At 42.7% G+C, this 22825-nt stretch overlaps 2 protein-coding genes across 3 annotated transcripts in view; one reads left to right on the top strand and one right to left on the bottom strand.

Moving 5' to 3' along the window:
• The window catches only part of paqr3a (progestin and adipoQ receptor family member IIIa), a 49287-nt gene extending 43498 nt beyond the window's left edge, over nucleotides 1-5789 (top strand). Inside the window, exon 7 of the mRNA XM_078543703.1 lies at nucleotides 5677-5789. Within this exon, the coding sequence (XP_078399829.1) occupies nucleotides 5677-5687 (11 nt within the window). The 3' untranslated portion in view covers nucleotides 5688-5789. The remainder of the gene's footprint in view (nucleotides 1-5676) is intronic.
• bmp2k (BMP2 inducible kinase) overlaps nucleotides 1-22825 on the bottom strand; it is a 140847-nt gene that overhangs the window by 15599 nt on the left and 102423 nt on the right. Inside the window, exons 11-14 of one of the 2 annotated variants that reach the window (XM_078543643.1) lie at nucleotides 19019-19176; nucleotides 15289-15396; nucleotides 12950-13209; nucleotides 8745-8911 (exon numbers count right to left, since the gene is read on the bottom strand). In XM_078543643.1, the coding sequence (XP_078399769.1) occupies nucleotides 8745-8911; nucleotides 12950-13209; nucleotides 15289-15396; nucleotides 19019-19176 (693 nt within the window). The remainder of the gene's footprint in view (nucleotides 1-8744; nucleotides 8912-12949; nucleotides 13210-15288; nucleotides 15397-19018; nucleotides 19177-22825) is intronic. The other variant, XM_078543653.1, reaches the window with a different exon arrangement.

Genomic DNA, 22825 nt, shown 5'->3' with positions numbered 1-22825 from the left:
GGAGCCAGCGAGGAGAGTAGAGGAGCCAGCGAGGAGATGAGAGGAAAGGAGCCAACGAGGAGAGGAAAGGATCCAGCGAGGAGAGGAGAGGAAAGGATCCAGCGAGGAGTGGAGAGGAAAGGATCCAGCGAGGAGAGGAGAGGAAAGGATCCAGCGAGGAGAGGAAAGGAATGGAGTCAGCGAGGAGAGGAGAGGAATGGAGTCAGCGAGGAGAGGAGAGGAAAGGACCCAGCGAGGAGAGAGGAGCCAGCGAGCAGAGGAGAGGAGAGGAGCCAGCGAGCAGAGGAGAGGAGCCGGCGAGCAGAGGAGAGGAGAGGAGCCAGCGAGCAGAGGAGAGGAGAGGAGCCAGCGAGCAGAGGAGAGGAGAGGAGCCAGCGAGCAGAGGAGAGGAGAGGAGCCAGCGAGCAGAGGAGAGGAGAGGAGCCAGCGAAGAGAGGAGAGGAGCCAGCGAGCAGAGGAGAGGAAAGGAGCCAGCGAGGAGAGGAGAGGAGAGGAGCCAGCGAGCAGAGGAGAGGAGAGGAGCCAGTGAGCAGAGGAGAGGAGAGGAGCCAGCGAGCAGAGGAGAGGAGCCAGCGAGCAGAGGAGAGGAGAGGAGAGGAGCCAGCGAGCAGAGGAGAGGAGAGGAGAGGAGCCAGCGAGCAGAGGAGAGGAGAGGAGAGGAGCCAGCGAGCAGAGGAGAGGAGAGGAGCCAGCGAGCAGAGGAGAGGAGAGGAGCCAGCGAGCAGAGGAGAGGAGAGGAGCCAGCGAGCAGAGGAGAGGAGAGGAGCCAGCGAGCAGAGGAGAGGAGAGGAGCCAGCGAGCAGAGGAGAGGAGAGGAGCCAGCAAGCAGAGGAGAGGAGAGGAGCCAGCGAGCAGAGGAGAGGAGCCAGCGAGCAGAGGAGAGGAGAGGAGCCAGCGAGCAGAGGAGAGGAGAGGAGCCAGCGAGCAGAGGAGAGGAGAGGAGCCAGCGAGCAGAGGAGAGGAGAGGAGCCAGCGAGCAGAGGAGAGGAGAGGAGCCAGCGAGCAGAGGAGAGGAGAGGAGCCAGCGAGCTGAGGAGAGGAGAGGAGCCAGCGAGCAGAGGAGAGGAGAGGAGCCAGCGAGCAGAGGAGAGGAGAGGAGCCAGCTAGCAGAGGAGAGGAGAGGAGCCAGCGAGCTGAGGAGAGGAGAGGAGCCAGCGAGCAGAGGAGAGGAGCCAGCGAGCAGAGGAGAGGCGAGGAGCCAGCGAGCAGAGGAGAGGAGAGGAGCCAGCGAGCAGAGGAGAGGAGAGGAGCCAGCGAGCAGAGGAGAGGAGAGGAGCCAGCTAGCAGAGGAGAGGAGAGTAGCCAGCGAGCAGAGGAGAGGAGCGAGGGAAAGAGCTGTTTTCATTGTTGGCTAGCAGACATAATGCGGGTGATAAGATACTTTTTGCTCAAAGAGATGAAACCCGTGGAAATTTACAGACTCTGCTAGATGCATCCTAGCGGGAGTGGGAGAAGGAATCATTGGGTGAGCCATGCTGCTGGAAGTTGGTTTGAGATTTCTGCAAACATGAGGGAAAGGACCTTCAATTGTCACTCGGCGAAACAGGGAGTAATTAACCCATTGAAAGCTGGGAGGGATCTGGGACTGTTTCCTGTAAAGACTGCAATTCTGCAGAGACGGAGCTGTAATATACATGTGCAGTGTAGGGTTGTCGGTCATGTTTAGACACTAATTTGGGTTATCTTTTCAGTAGTTTAGAGTATTAGTTGCCTACAAAATAATGTTTATTTGTTGTTCAACTTAGTTTGTTACAGTAAATAGCTTAAAGCTTGAAATATTGTCCTGCAATACCTTCAAGTTGGTCACTGGTCATTCAAATTTTATTTTTCCTCAAAGTTATCAATCTCCACAGGGATCGGAATGAATTGGGGGGGGGGGTCTTGAAGTGCCTGAATCCAGAAGCTGGGATGAGCACACTGGAATTTGCCAGAGTTTGAACGAACAAGATTTTTGCAGTTACCTTTGTTGTATTCATTGAACAGTTGGCATGGCTACGTCCATTGCTCAGGGACTTTTAGAAAGGGAGGGCCTGTGAATGCCTTGCAACAGTTAACAAAGGTTAATTTGAAGGCAGTGGCAGAGAAATTGGAAATAGATTTAAAAGTTGTAGTAGCTCAAAAGGCAGAGATTCTTTAAGCATTGGCTCAACATCTGAACCTTGAGCAAGAAAAGAGTAATCCCAGTAGCATATAGGTTGAGTTAGTTAAACTTCAAATACAAATGAAGCAACTTGAATTCGAGAGAGAAAAATGAATAAACTTGAATTCCAAAGGGAAAGGAAGGAAAAATAAAGAAAGGTAAATGCGAAAACTTTAATTAGAAAAGAGCAAGAAAACAGGAGAACCTTGAGCTTCAAAGAGAAAAAGTAAATGTTTGAAATGGAAAACTTGAATTCCAGAGAGAAAAGGAAACGAGGAAATTTGATGTCGGCAAAGAAAAGTCAGATTATGCAGAGGGAGAGGCAGGAAAATTTGACAATGACTCAGATTTAGGTCCTGGTTTTGATTGGACAAGGAATAATCACCGAATGGCTAAATTGTGAGGAAGGAGGTAAAATGCATTTGAGAAAATTGCTACCAAGTTGCAATGGCCTCAGGGAAGTTGGACAGTTTTATTGCAAAGCATGTCCATGAGGCAAGTGTTTCTTTCAGATATACAATCTAATAAATACAATAGTGAAGACTGCTGTTCTCAATGTCTATGAGTTAGTGCCAGAAGCTTGCAGGCAACAGTTTAGAATTTTAAGGAAGAAACAGAATCAGACTTTTGCACAATTTGCTAGAGAAAAGGAAATGGTATCCATAGGTGCTATAGGCTATGAAGATTGATCAAGATTTGGAAACCTTAGAGAAGTAACGCTAATGAAAGAATTTTAAGATAGTGTCCATTCAGGAATAAGGTCCCACCTAAAAGACCATAAAATTTCTAAGATAAGGGACACTATAGTAATGGCAGACAACTAAGGGTTATCTCACAAGCATGTTAGCAACAAGCCTTTGTTTATAAACTCACAGAGAAACTGTTGAGGTAAGAGGTCTGATAATGAACAGAATTCTGGTTACAGTGAGGAAGATAGCAGAAATTAAAAGAAAATACTCTTCCAAATAGTAAAAAAGACAGTATGGAAGATAAGTGTGATTCAAGGGACCTAGTTTTTATTTGTCATAAGAGGACATGTCAAGGCAGATTGTTGGAAATTAAAATGTAAAACTGTGGCATTCGTGGGAGTCACAGGGTCTTTTCAGGGAATACTGTACGAGTAGGGGGGAGCTTGTGACAAACCAAGAGCTTCAAATGTATATATTATTGGAAAAGACATAGAGTGTAAAAGATTATAAAAATGACATCTTCAAGAGTGAAGTCTCTACCTTTTTGTCCAGTAAAGCAGGCAAACAATTAATATTCTTAGAAATACAGGGTCAGCTCAGTTGCTTATGGTGGTAGGTGATGGGAAATTCTCACCAGAAGTTTCACTATAAAAGAATGTATTGATTAAGGCTATTAATGGAGGTTGTTTAACCACTCCATTGCATAAAGTTAACTTAAAATATGGTTTAATTTCAAGTTTTTTTAGTTGTGGGAATTATCAAAGTTCCCTGTTAAAGGTGTGGGTTTTATACTAGGAAACTAGGTTATTGCTGGAGGTAAGGTGTTGTCAACTCCAATGATGTCAGAGAACTCCAGTGAAGCTGTCAAAATTGAAAATGTACAGGGGAAATCAAGTAACAGGTAAAAATCCATGACTATCTATAATCCTGTTGTGGAAATTAAGGTTTCAACCAGAGATGTGTTCAAACTATCAAAAGCTCAGCCTACTGAGTTTAAAGGTATATTGGAACTTCAGACTGACTAGGAAGAGTTAATAGCAGATGGAGACAAATTAAAGTTGTCTGAATTTAACCTGTAGGCAGACCCAAAGCAGAAGTGTTGAAACATACAGCAGCAGCATTCAAAGCTTATGGTGGAACAAAGGAAAGCAGTGCTTTAAAACCGTATGACTCCGCTGTTAACGATTACGGATACCATAGCGTTATGAGGAAGAATTCATGTTCATGGATGTAAATCAAAACTTCAAAACAATGAAATTTTGCTCTTGCAAGAGAAGAATTGAACAAAGTTTGTGCTGAGTCAGAAAACAAAAAACGAATTTAAAAGATTAATGAACTGACTAAAAAAGACCATCAAGACTTTTTGATCTGATCATCAATGTAACTTTAGCAGCTCAGGAGCATTTTATTCGACAGAAGAACAAACTGCTTGCTCAGAAGGTGACAACGTTAAACCTGCATTTCCTAAGATTATTTTCATGATTTAAATTCTCAAAGATATCAGGAATCCAGCATTGAAACAAGGTGAAAACAGTTTGGATGCATGGCTGGTAGACTTTACAGACTTGGACTTTAAAAACCTGCATATATAAAAGAGAATGGCGATCAAGTGTTAAAATCTGAACTGGGGGGTTCAAAGACTGCATTAAAAGGTCAACACCCTGATGACAAAGTAGTATTTGGATTTGAAGAACAACAACATGAATTATTGAATCCAGTGGGTAAGAAGTATTATGACAGAGGATTTCGTAAATGTAACACCTCTGTTCTAGATAGGAGGGAGACAGAAAGCCAGTTAGCCTAAAGTCTGTCATTGGGAAAATGCTAGAATCCATTATTAAGAAGGAAGTAGCAGGATATTTAGAAAATCATAATACTATCATGGGATATGAGTGTCGCAGGGCCAGTAGTTGTTGCCCATCCCTAATTGCTCTTGAACTGTGTGTCTTGCTAGGCCATTTCAGATGGCAATTAAACATCTGCCACATTGCTGTGGGCTTGGAGTCACATGTAGGCCAGAAAGGGGAAGATTTCCTTCCCTAAGGTACATTACTGAACCTGATGGGTTTTTTTACAACAACTGATGATAGTTGTCATCTTCACCATTACTGAGACTAGCTTTATATTCCAGATTTACTGATTGAATTTAAATTCCACGAGCATTAGCCTGGGCCTCAGCATTACTAGTCCAGAGACATTACCACTACACCACCATCTCCACCTTGAGGGAAATGGAAATTGTGTTTGACAAACTTATTAGAGTTCTTTGAGTTCTTTGAGAATGTAACAAACAGGGTAGATAAAGGGGAAACGATAGATGTAGTGTATTTGGATTTCCAGAAGGAATTCAATATGATGACACATAATGTTGCCAGGGCTCGAAAATTGCAGCTATGAGGAGAGATCGGATAGGCTAGGGCTGTTTTCCTCAGAACAGAGGAGGCTAAAAGGTGACCTAATTGAGGTGTTCAAAATTATGAGGGTCCTAGATAGTGTAGACAGGAAAAGCTTGTTTCCCCTAGCTGAGGAGTCAATAACCAGGGTGCATTGATTTAAGGTGATTGGTAGAAGGATTGGAGGAGACATGAGGAAAAACCTTTTCACCCAGAGGGTGGTGGGTGTCTGGAATTCAATGCATAAGTTGGTGGTTGAGGCTGAAATGCTCAACTCATTTAAAAGGTACCTGGATCTGCATCTGAAGTGCTGTCACCTGTAAGGCTATGGACCAGGTGCTGGGAAGTGGGATTAAAATGAGCTACTAGTTTCTTTTTTCTCTTTTTGGCCAGCACAGATACGATGGACTGAATGGCCTCTTTCTACACTGTAACCTTTCTATGTTCATTACAGAAAGAGGGTAAAGATGGGATTTACAAGGATGTTGCCAGGGCTGGAAAATTGCAGCTATGACGAAAGATTGGATAGGCTGGGGCTGTTCTCCTTGGAAGAGAGAAGGCTGAGGAGAGATTTGATTGAGATGTACAAAATTGTGAGGGCCCTTGACAGAGTAGATGGGAAGAGCTTGTTTTCCTTAATGGAGAGGTCTGACTAGTGGGCAAAGATTTAAAGTGATTGGTAGAAGGATTAGGGGGCAATGAGGAAAAGGTTTTTCACCCAGAGGTGGTAGGGGGTCTGGAACTCACTGCCTGAAAGGGTAGTAGAGGCATAAAACCTTATTTCATTTAAAAAGTGCCTGGATGTGCACCTTAAGTGCTGTAACCTGCAGAGCTATGGAACAAATGCTGGAAAGCAGGATTAGGCTGGGTGATTCGTTTTTCGGCCATTGCAGACACAATGGGCCAAGTGGCCTCTTTCTACGCCGTAAATTTTTAATAATTCTATAAGAGCTTATAGTGTGGGGAGTGACATATTAGCATGGATAGACGATTGTAACATGGAGTACCACAGGGATCAGTGCCAGAGCCTTAACTATTTACGATCTATATTAATGACTGGAATGGAGGGACCGACTCTATTGTAGTCACATTTGATAATGTTACAAAGGTAGGTAGGAAAGCAAGTTGTGAATGGGCAAAAATTTGGCAGATGGGGTATAATGCAGAAAAATGTAAGTTTGCTCAATTTGGCAGGAAGAATAGAAAAGCAGAATAATATTTAAGTGAAGAGAGACTGCAGAATGCTGCAGTACAGAGGGACCTGGGTGTCCTGCAATTCTGTGCAGAGGACGCTGTAAAGTATATATGCAACGTGGGATTATCGGTCATGTTAAGACACTAATAAGGGTTATCTTTTCTGTAGTTCAGAGCATTATTTGCCTACGAAGTAATGTTCAGTTGATGTTGATTTTAGTTTGTAACAATGAAAGTCTCAAAAGAATTGCATAATATTTCAAGTTTTTAATTGGTCACTGGGAATGCAAATTTTTAAATAAAAAGTTATTGGTCTCCACGGGGATTGTAGCAATATAAACTGTTCACATTGGAGGAAGGTTCAAGAGCCGGGGATAGGGATTTAAAATTATTGGTTTTAAAGGCCAGGTGAGGATTTTTTTTTTTTATAAACGCAGCGAGTGGTTATGATCTGGAATGCATTGCCTGAAAGGGTGAGTGAGACAGGATTAATTGTGGTTTTCAAAAGGGATTTGGATAAGCACCTGCAGAAATAAATGTTGCAGTGTTATAGGGAAGTGCTGGGGTGTGGAACTAGCTAAATTGCTTTTGGACAGAGCTAGCATTGCCTCAATGGGCAAAAAGACCACCTTCTATGCCGTAACATTTCTATGATCTTGGAAACCAAACATGCAGCTGTGCTTTAAATTCCTGCTGGCACTTAGCCTTGCTGAAGGGTAGAGCTGCATTGGTGTTGCTCCCAAAATACACTCATGGGGCTGAATTCTGCCCTTGATGGGCGGGCGGGCAGCCAATTGCCGCCGCTGAAACGGGCCCCACCGCCATTTTAAATGGGCGGGCCAATTAAGGCCCATCCAGCATGACATCCGCCGGGAAGCGCTATGTGCTTCCTGTGCGGGCGGGGGATTCCCCAAATGTGAGAGTGCGCTCTTTTGCGCATGTGCACGAAAGAGCACACATCTCCCTGAGGCAAAGTGCTGCTTCAGGGAGATTGGTGAAAGGTTTTCAAACTTTAAAAATAGAAAAATAAAAAAATCATTAACATGTCCCCCTCATGTGACAACGTCATATGAGATGGGACATGTTAATAAATTGCACAAAAACTTTAATAAACTTTTTTAAAACCGACATGAAACCTCATCCCGTCGGATGAGATTTCATGTTTTTTCAGAAGCCCGCTGGGGCTCCAGGCCTGCCCACCAACCTTCAGATTGGACGGGCAGGTCCTTTAATTGTTTTATTATCCTGTCAATGGCCTCAATTGGCCATTGACAGGTCGATGGGCGGACAGCTGATCATGCTGTGCCCCCGCATTCCTGAAGATTTAAATGGGGCAGGATGACATTGGGGATTCCCCCCGACATCATCCCGCGTCAGCGAGCGGGCCTCGCCCCCTTCTCGCCGACGGAAAAATTCAGCCCATGATGTGGCACAGGAAATATCAATACTCCAGTACAGCACTGAGCTGAAAGGAAGGCCCTGTGGGAAAAAATAGTAATTTTTTCGGGATTAGTAATCTGATCCATCTGGATAAACAGGTGGACAGAGAATTATTAAGTATTCATTAAACAGAATGCATCCCCTTAAGAGTCCATAAGACCATAAGACATAGGAGCAGAAATTAGGCTATTCAGCCCATCGAGTCTGCTCCGCCATTCAACCATGGCTGATAAGTTTCTCAGCCCCATTCTCCCACCTTCTCCCCGTAACCTTTGATCACCTTACCAATCAAGAACCTATCTATCTCAGTCTTAAATACACTCAATGACCTGGCCTCCACAGCCTTCTGTGGCAATCAATTCCATAGATTCACCACCCTCTGGCTAAAGAAGTTTCTCCTCATCTCTGTTCTAAAAGGTCTTCCCTTTACTCTGAGGCTGTGCCCTCGGGTCCTAGTCTCTCCTATTAATGGAAACATCTTCCCCACGTCCACTCTATCCAGGCCTTTCAGTATTCTGTAAGTTTCATAAGAGTCATAGACAATGTTTTTGTTTTTAAGTGTACTAGTGTATAAAGGCAAGGTGCTTTGTCTCAAGACTGCAAAGCAGGTTTTACTTATGGATTACTTGAGTCACTTTCAAGCATAGTTAAATGACAATTATATAAACATTTTTCTTTGTACACTAAAGCTACTCCTTGCAATACTTCAAATGGAAATTCAAACCATCTGTTAAAATCTGTAATCTGTGATTTTGTACACTCACTGGATAATTATTGTTAGTTAATTACTTTGTAACTTAAATCAACTTTAACTTTAGAACAGCAATTTTAGATGTGGGGACAGGTGGAAGGAAGGTTGAAAAAAAGAAAACATGCATGGATCATTACCACTTGTACATGATCTGAGCTGGTCAAATTCTCTATCAAGAAGTTCTTCCTCAGTTAGCTTTGAGAAGTTGTCCTCTCCAAACGGATTCCATCCAGACATGTCAGGAGGGTTACTGATATTCTGTGGAGGATAGTTGGGAACACCATCCAATTCTAAAGAAGTCGGCCTGTAAAGTGAAAAAAAATTAACTCTTCATCGTAAGTAAAACAATACTGGATATTTCATGTGAATACTATATCTGGCAAAGATGCAACAAAATACTGAAAACTTAAAAAATTTTGTATTTAATAATCAATCATAAAGGTAATAATATCTTGTTAATCAACTTGTTGAAATCTTAATAGTTTTTGCAAGTCTACATTTTATTCAAAATGAATGCCGACTTTAGGATTATGAAAGGGGCTAGATAACAGATCATGACAAATTTAAAATTAATTTGCAGAAGCATTACTTCAGTGAGCATGTGTTCAATCTATGGAAAGTCTCACGAGGGAAATAATGTTTTGGGATACAGTATTCAGTAATTTGAGACATGAAATAAAAGTGTCGCATTTTTTAAAAGGACTTTAGAATCAAGCTTTCTACTAGTGAGGTTTTCTCAGCTCATGTCTAGTCTGGCGTAGACGAATTGTTGGAGATAGCTATGATTAGACAATAACCCCAAGATTGTATAATTGGACTACCAGGATGGCAGAAGGAAAAATGGGTGGACCTTGATTTTTTTTCCATCTAACAATACCTACATTCCTCTCAACAGATGGAATTTTTTTTTTAAATCCTGTAAAAATTCTAATTAAAATATCGTCCTAAAATAATTCTACATAAGAAGCATTTTATGGTACTTATAATCTCTCTTTTTCCTTGACAATTATATTTGTTAATCATAAAACCAGTCTGGACTTTGTTTGCAGTGTGACAAATTTCCCTTTCCTTATCCAAAAGAAATATGGGGCTGGATTTTACGCACCCCCATCATCGGGTTTGAAGACCGCCCAACCTGTCTCAAATTTTACGCCAACCTGTCTCAAATTTTACGAAGAGCCGGGGAGGCGTTGGACGGCCTGCCTGCCCTTGGTCCTTTGAGGGTATCATCCACCCCCCAGTGTTTTACCCACAGTAAGGGGAGGCCCATACCATGCAGCAGCTTTAGCTGCACGGGCTGATGTCGGGCAAGTTGGAGGAGGAGGAGACCTCCTTTACAGGTCCTCTGAGCCCATGGTAGGCAGTTCTCCCCCAAGGTCATACTTCCCCACTTTACCCTTCCCATTGGCCTCTCAAACCAGGCACCCCAACCTCCCCATGCAGAGGCTTGCCACCCTGGCTTCGGCAATACTCTGGACTTACCTCTGAGAACAGGCTCCTCTTCATCAGGACTTGCAGTCCCTACAGTGGCCATCACTCCCGCCTGGAACTGCTGGGACTACAGAGCTGCTGACCATTCAATTGGAATTTGAGAAAAAGGCAGAAGTCTCACCTTAAAGCAATTAATGCTGCACCTAGCGTTAAAGTGATGCAGAACAGCCATCAAAATTGTAGGCAGGCTCGCCACAAACATTTTAGCCAGAAAGGCAGGGACCAAGGCCCATGGTTTTCTGAAGGCTGTGTTTATTTGTGTTGCAACATTAGGGGGAGCACTTCTTGCACATACTCAGCTACAGTCTTAGTGTTAGTGTCAGCTGGCAGCATTAAAACAAACAATAAAAGCAGAATACTGATGCTGGAAATCTGGAATAAAAACAGAAAGTCTGGAAATACTCAACAGGTCTGACAGCATCTTTGGAGAGAGAAACAGAGTTAATGTTTCAAGTCAAACATGACGCTTCTTCAGTTCTGAAGAGTCATATTCACTTGAAATGTCAACTCTATATCTCTCACTACAGATAATGGCAGACCTGAGTATTTAGAGCATTTTCTGTTTTTATTTTTAAAGTTCAAGTATCCATTTTTAGGTCTGTGCAGTCCTTAATCAATTACAGATTATTATATTTGGTCCACCTATTGTTCAGCAAATGTTCCCTCTGCAAAACATACTTCTGAGGATTCAGTAAATGATAAAGATATGATAATGAAAAGAGGCAGCACTCACCTAAAATTTGATTGAGATTGCAATCGCATCATAGATTAAGATCTGGATGAATTGTTGATGGTAAATTATGTTTTTCTATGTGCTACAGTGCTACAATGAAATGCTACAGTAGAATTCCCATTGTAATGCCAGTTGGTGATATCAGTGGCAGCATACAAATGTAATATTGAATTTTAACATTGCAATTTCCATGAGAAATGCTTACATTGCAGGTTCCAATGTAGTGCGAGGCTGCAAAGCATTTTAAAAATTCAAACTCCTGCCGCCAACCAGAAAGGCATCAGGAGTAGTTGTGCATGCACTGGCGGCCACAGTCTGGGCCTAGTGCACATGTGTAACTATTCCTGGCGTCTTTCCAGTCAGCGATAGGAGTTAAAAAAATTTTCTGAATTGTAGATGGGGTAGGACAGCATAGTGTTGCAAGAAGGCAACACGTAATTTTCAACTTTGCAGTGTGAAGAAATAAGGGTCAAATAATGTGGAATTAAAACAGAAATATTAGATTAAAAATTACTTTGGGTAAACTCACTGTAAAACATATTTTAACAGGAGACAAAACTAGCTTAAAAAAACAGCAAGGTCAACTCCTTTCACAACTCAAATTCACCGGTAGGACATACACACACCTAAAACACAGAATTCTATGGTTTTTGCCATTACACTAGCATGTACGCATACAATGCTATCCCTGATAATTAATACCGCAATCAGGTAAAAGAATGCTAGGCCTCAAATCTTAATATCTGGACACTGTACCTTAACTAAGCAACACTGACCAACACAGCAGTTGTGGGAAGTCTAATTTTCAGGAATAAATTCAAAATAACATTTTTTAGAAATTGAACGGGCACCCTCATTATAACAGGCGGTCCTTTCACCGATATGGGATATTAATTAGGCGTGGTCTATTATTGATCAAAAGAACATCTTCTACATAATATTAATTATAAATTCAATGTAAATATCTTAACCCAAAACTAAAATTTTTCAAATTTGTTAAGATTCTCGTAGGTTGACGTCAGACCTGTTCTGAACCTAGCGAATCTCTCACATGGGGATTAAGGTAATGTTACCTTAATATTTGATGGATATCCTTACTTGTTTTGAAATGCTTCATCTGTAACAAGTAAAATCTAATCCTAGGATTCTCTTATAGAGATAAAAACTAGCTATTTTTTCTTTTTGGGATTTATGCATCTTGCGATTTATACCTTTTGTATAACCACAATTGTATGCTTTCTTATTAGAATAAATTTGTGTGCGCTTAAAACTTTAATTGTTTCATTTAGACTTCTGTATCAAAGACTCTCAAGTCCCTACTTCAGTGCTCTTGTTGTCAAAGAACATTTACTGAGGAGTTTCACTTGGATCCTTATAATATTCAGGAAATTATAATCTAAGGAAGAGTTGCCTAAAGTCCATAATGGAGAAGGTGGTTTCAATCCTTCGTTCGGAGGTCAAGCAGGGCTCATAACCCAGTTAAAAGCAAAAAACTGCGGATGCTGGAAATCCAAAACAAAAATACCTGGAAAAACTCAGCAGGTCTGGCAGCATCTGCGGAGAGGAATACAGTTAACGTTTCGAGTCTGTATGACTCTTCAACAGAACTAAGTAAAAATAGAAAAGAGGTGAAATAAAAGCTGGTGGGGGGGGGGGGGGGGGGGGAGTAGAGCTGGATAGAGGGCCAGTGATAGGTGGAGATAGCCAAAAGATGTCATAGACAAAAGGACAAAGAGGTGTTGAAGGTGGTGATATTATCTAAGGAATGTGTTAATTAAGGGTAGAAAGCAGGACAAGCAAGGTACAGATAGCCCAGTTATGTGTCCTTGAGTCTAGCTCCCTCTGGCTGAAGTTAGGGGGAATTAAACAGAAGGTACATCGGGCCTTGAATAAACTTCAAATTTTAATAAAGGCTGTATTACAGCACGGCAGGATTAAAAAAAACTCAAAACAATTCTATTCAGTGGACGACACAACATTATAGATTTATCAATTGCAATTTACACTTACTGCATATAGCTTTTTCATTTTTACAGCAAAATTAGACTGCAATATTCCAACACTCATGCCTTGATGGTGCTTGTCAGCTCTTATCCCTTTTTCTCCTACAATACTGACCTAACTGATTTATTGGAAGTTTCCATTGTCATTATTCCAGCAGGCTGTACTGAGTTGGTGCCAGTGACCACAAAAGCCACACCATATGAGACATCACTCTGGATCCTATGATGGCCAGCAGCTTGATGGGACGTTGGGGAGGTTGGAGAAACAAATGCCATTGAAGTGGTTTGGCATTCATGTGTAGAGAGCTGGAAGTGTGGATGCTGGGGTACAGCAGCCTGAGATTGTGCAAAAGCATGTTGGTATTGTTCTACCTGCTGGAATAAAACACAAATATTAATAAGCTTTTGTTTAATATAGCTATAGTCCAACAAAAAGTGCATTAATCAGTACAATATTTTATCTTATTTGAAACAACAGTTTTAAAAAAGTCAATAACTCAATATTAATCACACCTTAAACATATCAATAAACCCCAATGAGCTTCAAAACAAGGCTGGGAAAACAGATGAAAGTTGCAAGAGACAGAAAGGTGACCAAGGACTTGGTCAAAGAAGCACAGTTTGAGAAGAAATGTATCAAGGCTTTCAGAAAATAATTCCATACTTCAGGGGTGTGAAGGGTGTAGATGCTGCCACTCATGTTGGAGCACGACAGGGTGTAGGCAGCATGAAAAAAGTGTGAACATAAGGCTCGAGAAGGGTGCAGAGACAATGAAGATTTAGACGTAAAGTTTTGTAAAAACCACTTTTATCCATCCAGCTCGTCATTCCTGCAGTACATAATTTCACTCAGCCTAGTTCTCAACTGCATCCTGAACTAGAACAATCAACATACAATGTTTGTCAATAGGTTAGTGGAGTCCTAACATTTCAAGTGGTTCAGTGTTACATTTTGTTCGTCAACCTTGCAACATTTTACTACATTAAAGGCACATAAATACAAGCTGCTGTTGAATTGGTACAAGGAAACAAAAATTATGAGAATTATCACATGAATTAAAGGGAAAGTTAGAATTTTTTTTCACACGAGGATTATTAGAAGTAGTTGTTTGCATTGATTCTGTGCTCCTCCAAATGGTATGTTGTTGATGCCCTCAGGATGCAACCAATTAGAAATCATGGAACCAATGAGAATTTCCAGTCTTATTCTTGCTGGAAAAAGCCTTTGAAAAAAATTACGCCTTGTTGAATAAGATGTAACTGGACTTTTTAAACGATGTACTAAGTTGATATACTGCTAGACAACATCAATGGCTCTGGAAAGAGTAATTTTATATTTGCTGAACGTTAAATTTTTCCATAAGAAAATTTGAAATGTTTTAAAATATATATAATATATATATATATATCTAGATATCTAGTTTATGATATTTCAGCTTCTACCTTAATCTTATTCATTTATTTCACTAACTGTAAAATTTAAAATTAAAAAGTGAAGACATTCAGTGGTTTTTATTTTCTGCTTTGCAGTCTGTGGGAATACTTCAATGTAACAGGCTGTTTACAGTTCTTGATGGCAACAGCACTATTAAATGCCTGGAGATCCCCTTAGCTTGATGTCAGGTTCAAACTGATGTCAGAAAAGCGGAAGTCCGCACCACTGAGATCACTAGCTCTTAATGGGCAGTTTTCTTAAAGGTCAGCAGTGAACACTATTGTTTTGCCACTAACACCTATTTTAAAAGGGATTTGGATAACTATTTGAAAAATAATACTATTATAGGCCAAGAGCAAATTGGTTAATTTTGCAGAAAGCACCAAACTAGGTTTGAGGGTGGAGTTGGAGAAGACAGATCAGAAATTACAGGATGAAATGAAAGAAATACTTAAGTAGGTAGAATAGCAGATGAAATTTAATGCAGACAAGTGTAAAGTTATAGATAAAGGGAGACATGAGTAACATTGAAATAGCCAAGGATGAAGCTGAAAGAGAGATGTAGGAGCTGGAAAAGAATTGATGCTTAATGTTACCAAATAATGCAGAGCACCAACCAATAAAGCAAACAGAATGAAAATAAGAAATGCTAGAAATACTCAATTCAGGCAGCACCTGTTGTCAGAGAAACAAAGTTAATGTTTCAAATGATGAGCTCTTATGGAAAGTCAGCAACCTGAAATGTTAACTCTGTTTCTCTCTTCACAGATGTTGCCTGACCTGCTGAGTATTTCCAGCACTTCTTGTTTTTATTTCAGATTTCTAGCATCTGCAGTACTTTGCTTTGTATTAAAGCCAATAGATTATTGAATCATAAAACTAAAACAATAGTATGTTCTCTTATATTATAGCTATGCATCAGTGTTACTCAGGATAATTTAACTTACCCAGTTGGATTCACGTGTCTCTTGCCTCCCCACATACATCCCTCACCATAAAAAATAGGAATGGTTTCTTACCACAGCAGAGTACTGAGGCATTTGTTGCTGCTGATAATACATTGGTTGTATCATTAACTGTGGCTGTTGTAACTGCTGCTGCTTTGATGGTTGCAGAGCCTGCGGATACTGTCGAAGGTATGAAGATAATTTATGTATAGAGCATAAGAGCCACCATCACTGCTTTTACTGAAACCATAAATACAACTATGGACTCAGGAGCTTAAGTAAATATTACAAATCATGCCTTAATAAGGCACAAAAAGTAGTCATACTCTTAAGAAAATAAAAGCACACCCACATTTCTGACCATATCTAATATCACTTGATTGGCAGTCTTAAGATCGCTCATGAAGCAGGATTTAAAATATAATGCACAAGGGAGATGCTTTCCACCAGCAGAGAAAATATATGTGCTCCTCTTAGAGTCATATGAATAATATTCAACAGACATATCAGGATGCATCATGGGATTACCCAGGCTTGGCCAAGTTGTGGATATAAGTTTTAAGTGTCTGTAGTTAAAAAAAACATTAGAATTAAAGTGACCTTTTGGACAGGCTCGGAAGCTGATGACTAGCCCACAGGCCAGTCCATGATAAAGCCAAAGGGATGTGACCTTTGGGTCAGGATAAAATAAGTTGATGAATGGTCTATGAGTCATACTATAATAAACTGTTGGCTTGACCTCAGGGTCAAACTATGCAGAATGCTAGGCACTGCAGTGAAACATTAGGATAGATAAGCAAAGTACATGTTTTGGAACATATTTTGTGCTAACGGTCAAGTCATTCCATGATCATTCTACAAATTCCTCCAGAACTGTGGGGGTGGTGAACAGACCATTCCATGTTTATGTTGTAAACTCATTTTTAATTAAGAATGTAACAATTAGACATACAAGATAAGATCATTGTGACTTAATAATGAGTAACCCCAAAAGATGGTTTATATAACCAACAGAAACTGTTTAACTTCGAACTGCCTTTTAGAGCATTCTGAATGAGCTTTTCCCATGTGTGCACACTTGTACTAAACACAGAACTACTGCTGAATCTACCTACAGTCGAACCACTCATGCTGAGGCTGAAGAAAGCAAACTGTCAACCTAGTGTCAAAATTTGACATCAGTTATTCATGGGCTGGTGAATGATAATGCTCTCCATTAACATAAGATCAACAGATTTCTCCGAAGCTAAACTTTGAAGAAAATCGCTGACAGTTTTACAAAGTAAACTGAAAGTTGTTACTTATGCTGTACAACATTTCTGAACAGTAATTACTCCAGATTTACAGAAATAACTGCAGACTGTAGCACAATATGTTGAAAATAAACATATGTGGCACTATAGAACAATGGGACACAAGTTCAGTTTCTTTCCTCAGTAGCTTAGGAATAAAACATCTTTCCTGTGTTTTGTGATGCAAGTGTTCACTTGTAAGTAAGAAAGGAGAATGAGTAAACTATCCAGAAAATGAAGAGGTGAACAGGAAAATGTACATTCAGCATGTAGAAATTTAATCCTTTCAGCTATTTTCAAGATTACATGAGTTAGATTGTTTGCTAAACCTGTGTCCCACTGTTCTGCAGTAACATTTGTACTCCTAAAGTGTGCTGTAGCCTGGAAATTATTTCTGTGAATGTGATAAGCAAATAATTAATTTACTCATTTCTCGTTATCTTGACTCCCTTCTCTCTTCCCTTGTCCAGTCCCTTCCCACCTACATCCGTGATTCCTCTGACACCTTACGTCACATCAACAATTTCCAGTTCCCTGGCCCCAACTGCTTCCTCTTCACCATGGATGTCCAATCCCTCTACACCTCCATCCCCCACCAGGATGGTCTGAGGGCCCTTAGCTTCTTCCTTGAACAGAGGCCCGAACAATCCCCATCCACTACTACACTCCTCCGTCTGGCTGAACTTGTTCTCACACTAACAATTTCTCCTTTAACTCCTCTCACTTCCTCCAAATAAAAGGTGTGGCTATGGGTACCCGCATGGGCCCCAGCTATGCCTGTCTCTTTATGGGGTATGTGGAACATTCCTTGTTCCAGTCCTACTCCGGCCCCCTCCCACAACTCTTTCTCCGGTACATCGATGATTACTTCGGTGCTGCTTCATGCTCTCGTCGGGACCTGGAAAAATTTATTAATTTTGCTTCCAATCTCCACCCCTCCATCATTTTCACATGGTCCGTCTCTGACACTTCTCTTCCCTACCTTGACCTCTCTGTCTCAATTTCTGATGATAGACTGTCCACCAATATCCATTACAAGCCTACCGACTCCCACAGCTACCTCGACTACAGCTCCTCACACCCCGCTTCCTGTAAGGACTCCATCCCATTCTCTCAGTTCCTTCGCCTCCGTCGCATCTGTTCTGATGACACTACCTTCAAAAACAGTTCCTCTGACATGTCCTCCTTCTTCCTTAACCGAGGTTTTCCACCCACAGTCGTTGACAGGGCCCTCAACCGTGTCCGGCCCATATCCCGCGCATCCACCCTCACGCCTTCTCCTCCCTCCCAGAAACATGATAGGGTCCCCCTTGTCCTCACTTATCACCCCACCAGCCTCCGCATTCAAAGGATCATCCTCCGCCATTTCCGCCAACTCCAGTATGATGCCACCACCAAACACATCTTCCCTTCACCCCCCCTGGTGGCATTCCGTAGGGATCGTTCCCTCCGGGACACCCTGGTCCACTCCTCCATCTCCCCCTACTCCTCAACCCCCACTTATGGCACCTCCCCATGCCCACGCAGAAGATGCAACACCTGCCCCTTCACTTCCTCTCTCCTCACCGTCCAAGGGCCCAAACACTCCTTTCAAGTGAAGCAGCATTTCACTTGCATTTCCCCTAACTTAGTCTACTGCATTCGTTGCTCCCAATGTGGTCTCCTCTACATTGGAGACACCAAACGCAAACTGGGCGACCGCTTTGCAGAACACCTGCGGTCTGTCCGCAAGAAAGATCCAAACCTCCCTGTTGCTTGCCATTTTAACACTCCACCCTGCTCTCTTGCCCACATGTCTATCCTTGGCTTGCTGCAATGTTCCAGTGAAGCCCAACGCAAAATGGAGGAACAGCACCTCATCTTCTGACTAGGCACTTTACAGCCTTCCGGACTGAATATTGAATTCAACAACTTTAGATCTTAAACTCCCCCTCCCCCCATCCCCACCCCGTTTCCTCCCCCCCTCCCTTTTGTATTTTTTTTTGTTTTTGTTTACAATAATTTATATAGTTTTTTCTTTTCCCACCTATTTCCATTATTTTTAAATCTACAACTAATACCTTGTCAATCTTTCCACCCCACCCCCACTAGAGCTGTACCTTGAGTGTCCTGCCATCCATTCTTAATTAGCACTTTTCTTATATATCACCACCTTCAACACCTCTTTGATCCTTTTGTCTGTGACATCTTTTGATTATCTGCTCCTATCACTGCTTGCTTGTCCCTACAACCACCCCACCCTCAACTTCTCTCCCCCCGCTCCCCACCTTAAACCAGCTTATATTTCACCCCTCTCCTAACTATACTTCAGTTCTGTCGAAGGGTCATGTGGACCCGAAACGTCAGCTCTTTTCTTCTCCGCCGATGCTGCCAGACCTGCTGAGTTTTTCCAGGTAATTCTGTTTTTGTTTTGTATTTCCAGCATCCGCAGTAGTTTTTTGTTTTTAAATAATTAATTAAGCTTTTTATCATTTAGAAAATTATGCATTTAAATCCTTGATGATTACTACCTTTTGGGCCTGACTATTAATTATTTGTTGTTGTTGTAACTGTTGAAGTTGATGATGCTTCAAGTCTCCCTGTTGTATTTGCTGCAGGACTCTATGCTGCTGTTGATTGGTCCCTTGAGCCATATGAATTAAATGCCCATTTTCAGTTAGTGCAGCAACTGTGAAGACATCATATAAATTAATAGTAAGTTAAGCAAAACAGGAAGTGGTAGATTTAGGCTGTCAAAAATACAAGACTAATAAAACATATAAAGCATATTTCGAACTTCTACAGAAATTACAAATCATAGATCTGCAATTGAGGGGGAGGTGATGACGTAGTGGAATTGTCCCTGGACTATTAATCCAGAGACCCAGGATAATGCTCTGGGGACCCGGGTTTGATTCACGCCATGGCAAATGGTGGAATTTAAATTCAATTAAAAAAGAATCTGGAATTAAAAGTCTAATGATGACCATGAAACCATTGTCGATTGTTGTAAAAAACCCTTCACTAATGTCCTTTAGGGAAGGAAATCTGTCATCCTTACCTGGTCTGGCCTACATGTGGCTCCAGGGGTCTTAAAATGCCCTCTGAAATGGCCAAGCAAAGCGTTTCAGTCACAGACTGCTACAAAGTTACAAAAAAGGAATGAAACCAGGTGGACCACCCATCAACCTAGGCACCAGAAACGACAACAGCAATCTCAGCCCTGTCAACCCTGCAAAGTCCTCCTTCCTAACATCTGGGCACTCGTGCCAAACTTGGGAGAGCTGTCTTATAGGCTAGTCAAGCAACAGCCTGATATAGTCATCCTCACGGAATCATACCTTACAGATAATGTCCCAGACACCACCATCACTATACCTGGGTTCGCCCTGTCCTACTGGCAGGACAGGCCCAGCAGAGGTGACGACACAGGCTGCGAGTCCTCAACATCGACACCGGACCCCATGAAGTCTCATGGCCTCAGGTCAAACATGGAAGGGGAAACCTCCTGCTGATCACCACGTACCGCCCTCCCACAGTGATGAATCAGTACACTCCTCCATGTTGAACACCACTTGGAAGAAGCACTGAGGGTGGCAAGGGAGCAGAATGTACTCTGGGTGGGAGTAGCACCACTACTGATTGAGCTGGCCGAGTCCTAAATGACCTGGCTGCTAGACTGGTTCTGCGGCAGGTGATGAGGGAACCAAAAAGAGGGAAAAACATACTTGACCTCATCCACACCAACCTACCTGCTGCAGATGCACCTGTCCATGACAGTATCAGTAGGAGTGACCACCCCACAGTTATTGCGGAGACAGAGTCCCGCTTTCACATTGAGGATGCCCTCCATCGTGTTGTGTGGCACTGTGACCATGCTAAATAGGATAGATTTCGAACAAATCTAGCAACTCAAGACTGGGCGTCCATGAGGTGCTGTGGGCCATCAGCAGCAGCAGAATTGTACTCTAACACAATCTGGAACCTCATTGCATTTTCCCCCATTCTACCATTACCATCAAGCCAGGGGATCAACCCTGGTTCAATGAAGAGTGCAGGAGAGCATGCCAGGAGTAGCACCAGGCATACCTCAAAATGTGATGTCAACCTGGTGAAGCTATAGCACAGGACTACTTTTGCTGCTTATGCTGTTTGGCACACGTGATAGACAGAGCTAAGCAATCCCACAACCAATGGATCAGATCTAAGATCTGCAGTCCTGCCACATCCAGTCCTGAATGGTGGTAAACAACTCACTGGAGTAGGAGGCTCCACAAATATTCCTATCCTCAATGATGGAGGAGCCCAGCACATCAGCGCAAAAGATAAGGCTGAAGCATTTGCTACAATCTTCAGCTAGAAGCGCCGAGTGGATGATCCATTTCGGTCTCCTCCGGAGGTCCCCAGCATCACAAATGCCAGTCTTCAGCTAATTCGATTCACTCCACGTGATATCAAGAATCTGCAGAAGGCAATGGATAGTGCAAAGGCTACAGGCCCTGATAATATTCCGGCAACAGTGCTGAAGACTTGTGCTTCAGAACTTGCTGCGCCCCTAGCCAAGCTGTTCCAGTACACCAAAAACACTGGCATCTACCGGTCTATGTGGAAAATTGCCCAGGTATGTCCTGTACACAAAAAGCAGGACAAATCCAACCCGGCCAATTATCGTCCCATCAGTCTACTCTCAATCATCAGTAAAGTGATGGAAGGGGTCATCAACAGTGCTACCAAGTGGCACTTGCTTAGCAATAACCTGTTCACTGATACCCAGTTTGGGTTCTGCAGGGGCCACTCAGCTCCTAACCTCATTACAGCTTTGGTTCAAACATGGACAAAAGAGCTGAACTCCCGAGGTGAGGTGAGAGTGACTGCCCTTGACACCATGGCAGCATTTGACCGAGTGTGGCATCAAGCAGCCCTAGCAAAACTGGAGTCAATGGGAATCAGGGGGAAAACTCTCCAATGGTTGGAGTCATACCTAGCACAAAGGAAGATGGTTGTGGTTGTTGGAGGTCAGTCATCTCAGCTCCAAGACATCACTGCAGGAGCTCCTCAGGATAGTGTCCTAGGCCCAACCATCTTCAGCTGTCTCATCAGTGACCTTCCTTCCATCATAAGGTCAGAATTGGGGACGTTTGCTGATGATTACACAATGTTCCGCACCATTCACGACTCCTCAGATACTGAAGCACTCCATGTCCAAATGCAGCAAGACCTGGACAATATCCAGGCTTGGGCTGACAAGTGGCAAATAACATTCACGCCACACAAGTGCCGAGCAATGACCATCTCCAACAAGAGAGAATCTAACCATCGCCCCTTGATGTTCAATGGCATTACCATTACTGAATCCCCCACTATCAACATGCTGGGGGTTACCGTTGACCAGAAGCTGAACTGGACTAGCCATATAAATACTGTGGCTACAAGAGCAGGTCAGAGGCTAGGAATCATGCAACAGGTAACTCTCCTCCTGATTCCCCAAAGCCTGCGCATAATCTACAAGGCACAAGTTAGGAATGTGATGGAATACTCCCCGCTTGCCTGCATGCTCCCACAACACTGAAGAAGCTCAACACCATCCAGGACAAAGCAGCCTTCTTGACTGGCACCATATCCACAAATATTCATGACCTCCACCACCGACGCACAGTAGCAGCAGTGTGTATCATCTACAAGATGCACTGCAAGAATTCATCAAGGCTCCTCAGACAGCACCTTCCAAAACCACAACCACTACTATCTAGAAGGACAAGGGCAGCAGAGAGATGGGAACACCACCACCTGGACGTTCCTCTCCAAGCCACTCACCAAACTGACTTGGTTCTTTCACTGTCGCTGGGTTAAAATCCTGAAGCTCCCTCCCTAACAGCACTGTGGGTGTACCTGCACCACATGGACTGCAGCGGTTCAAGTAGGCAGCTCGTCACCACATTCTCAAGGGCAATTGGGGATGGGCAGTAAATGCTGGCCCAGCCAGCGAAGGCCACAGCCCATGAATGAATAAAAAAAAGCTCAGGTAGCTTCAGGTACTTTTCCCGAAAGTCCGCAACCATTCCACCATACACACACAGTAATTTTGGCAGGGATCTACTGGAGGGGTCAGAAATGAAACCAGATAAACCAAGTTCTGGCCTTAAGTCAGGGAGTCCACAATGATCTGTTGGGGTTGGAATCTCATCCACCCTACATATGCCCATTTTGTTAGAGGAGGCAGTCTCTCCCCATGTCAGGAGGCCCTGCTTTATAAGCCCTCAGTGGGATCCAGAATAGGTCAGGTGAGATTAAGAGGTACCAAATCTGCTGGGGCAAAAATGGGGCTTAGCTGGAGGTCC

The sequence above is a fragment of the Cetorhinus maximus genome, chromosome 1, assembly GCF_964194155.1.
Source record: "Cetorhinus maximus chromosome 1, sCetMax3.hap1.1, whole genome shotgun sequence".
Lineage (NCBI taxonomy): Eukaryota > Metazoa > Chordata > Chondrichthyes > Lamniformes > Cetorhinidae > Cetorhinus > Cetorhinus maximus.
The sequence above is the reverse complement of the archived record's forward strand: the minus strand, read 5'-3'. Positions and strand labels throughout refer to the sequence as shown.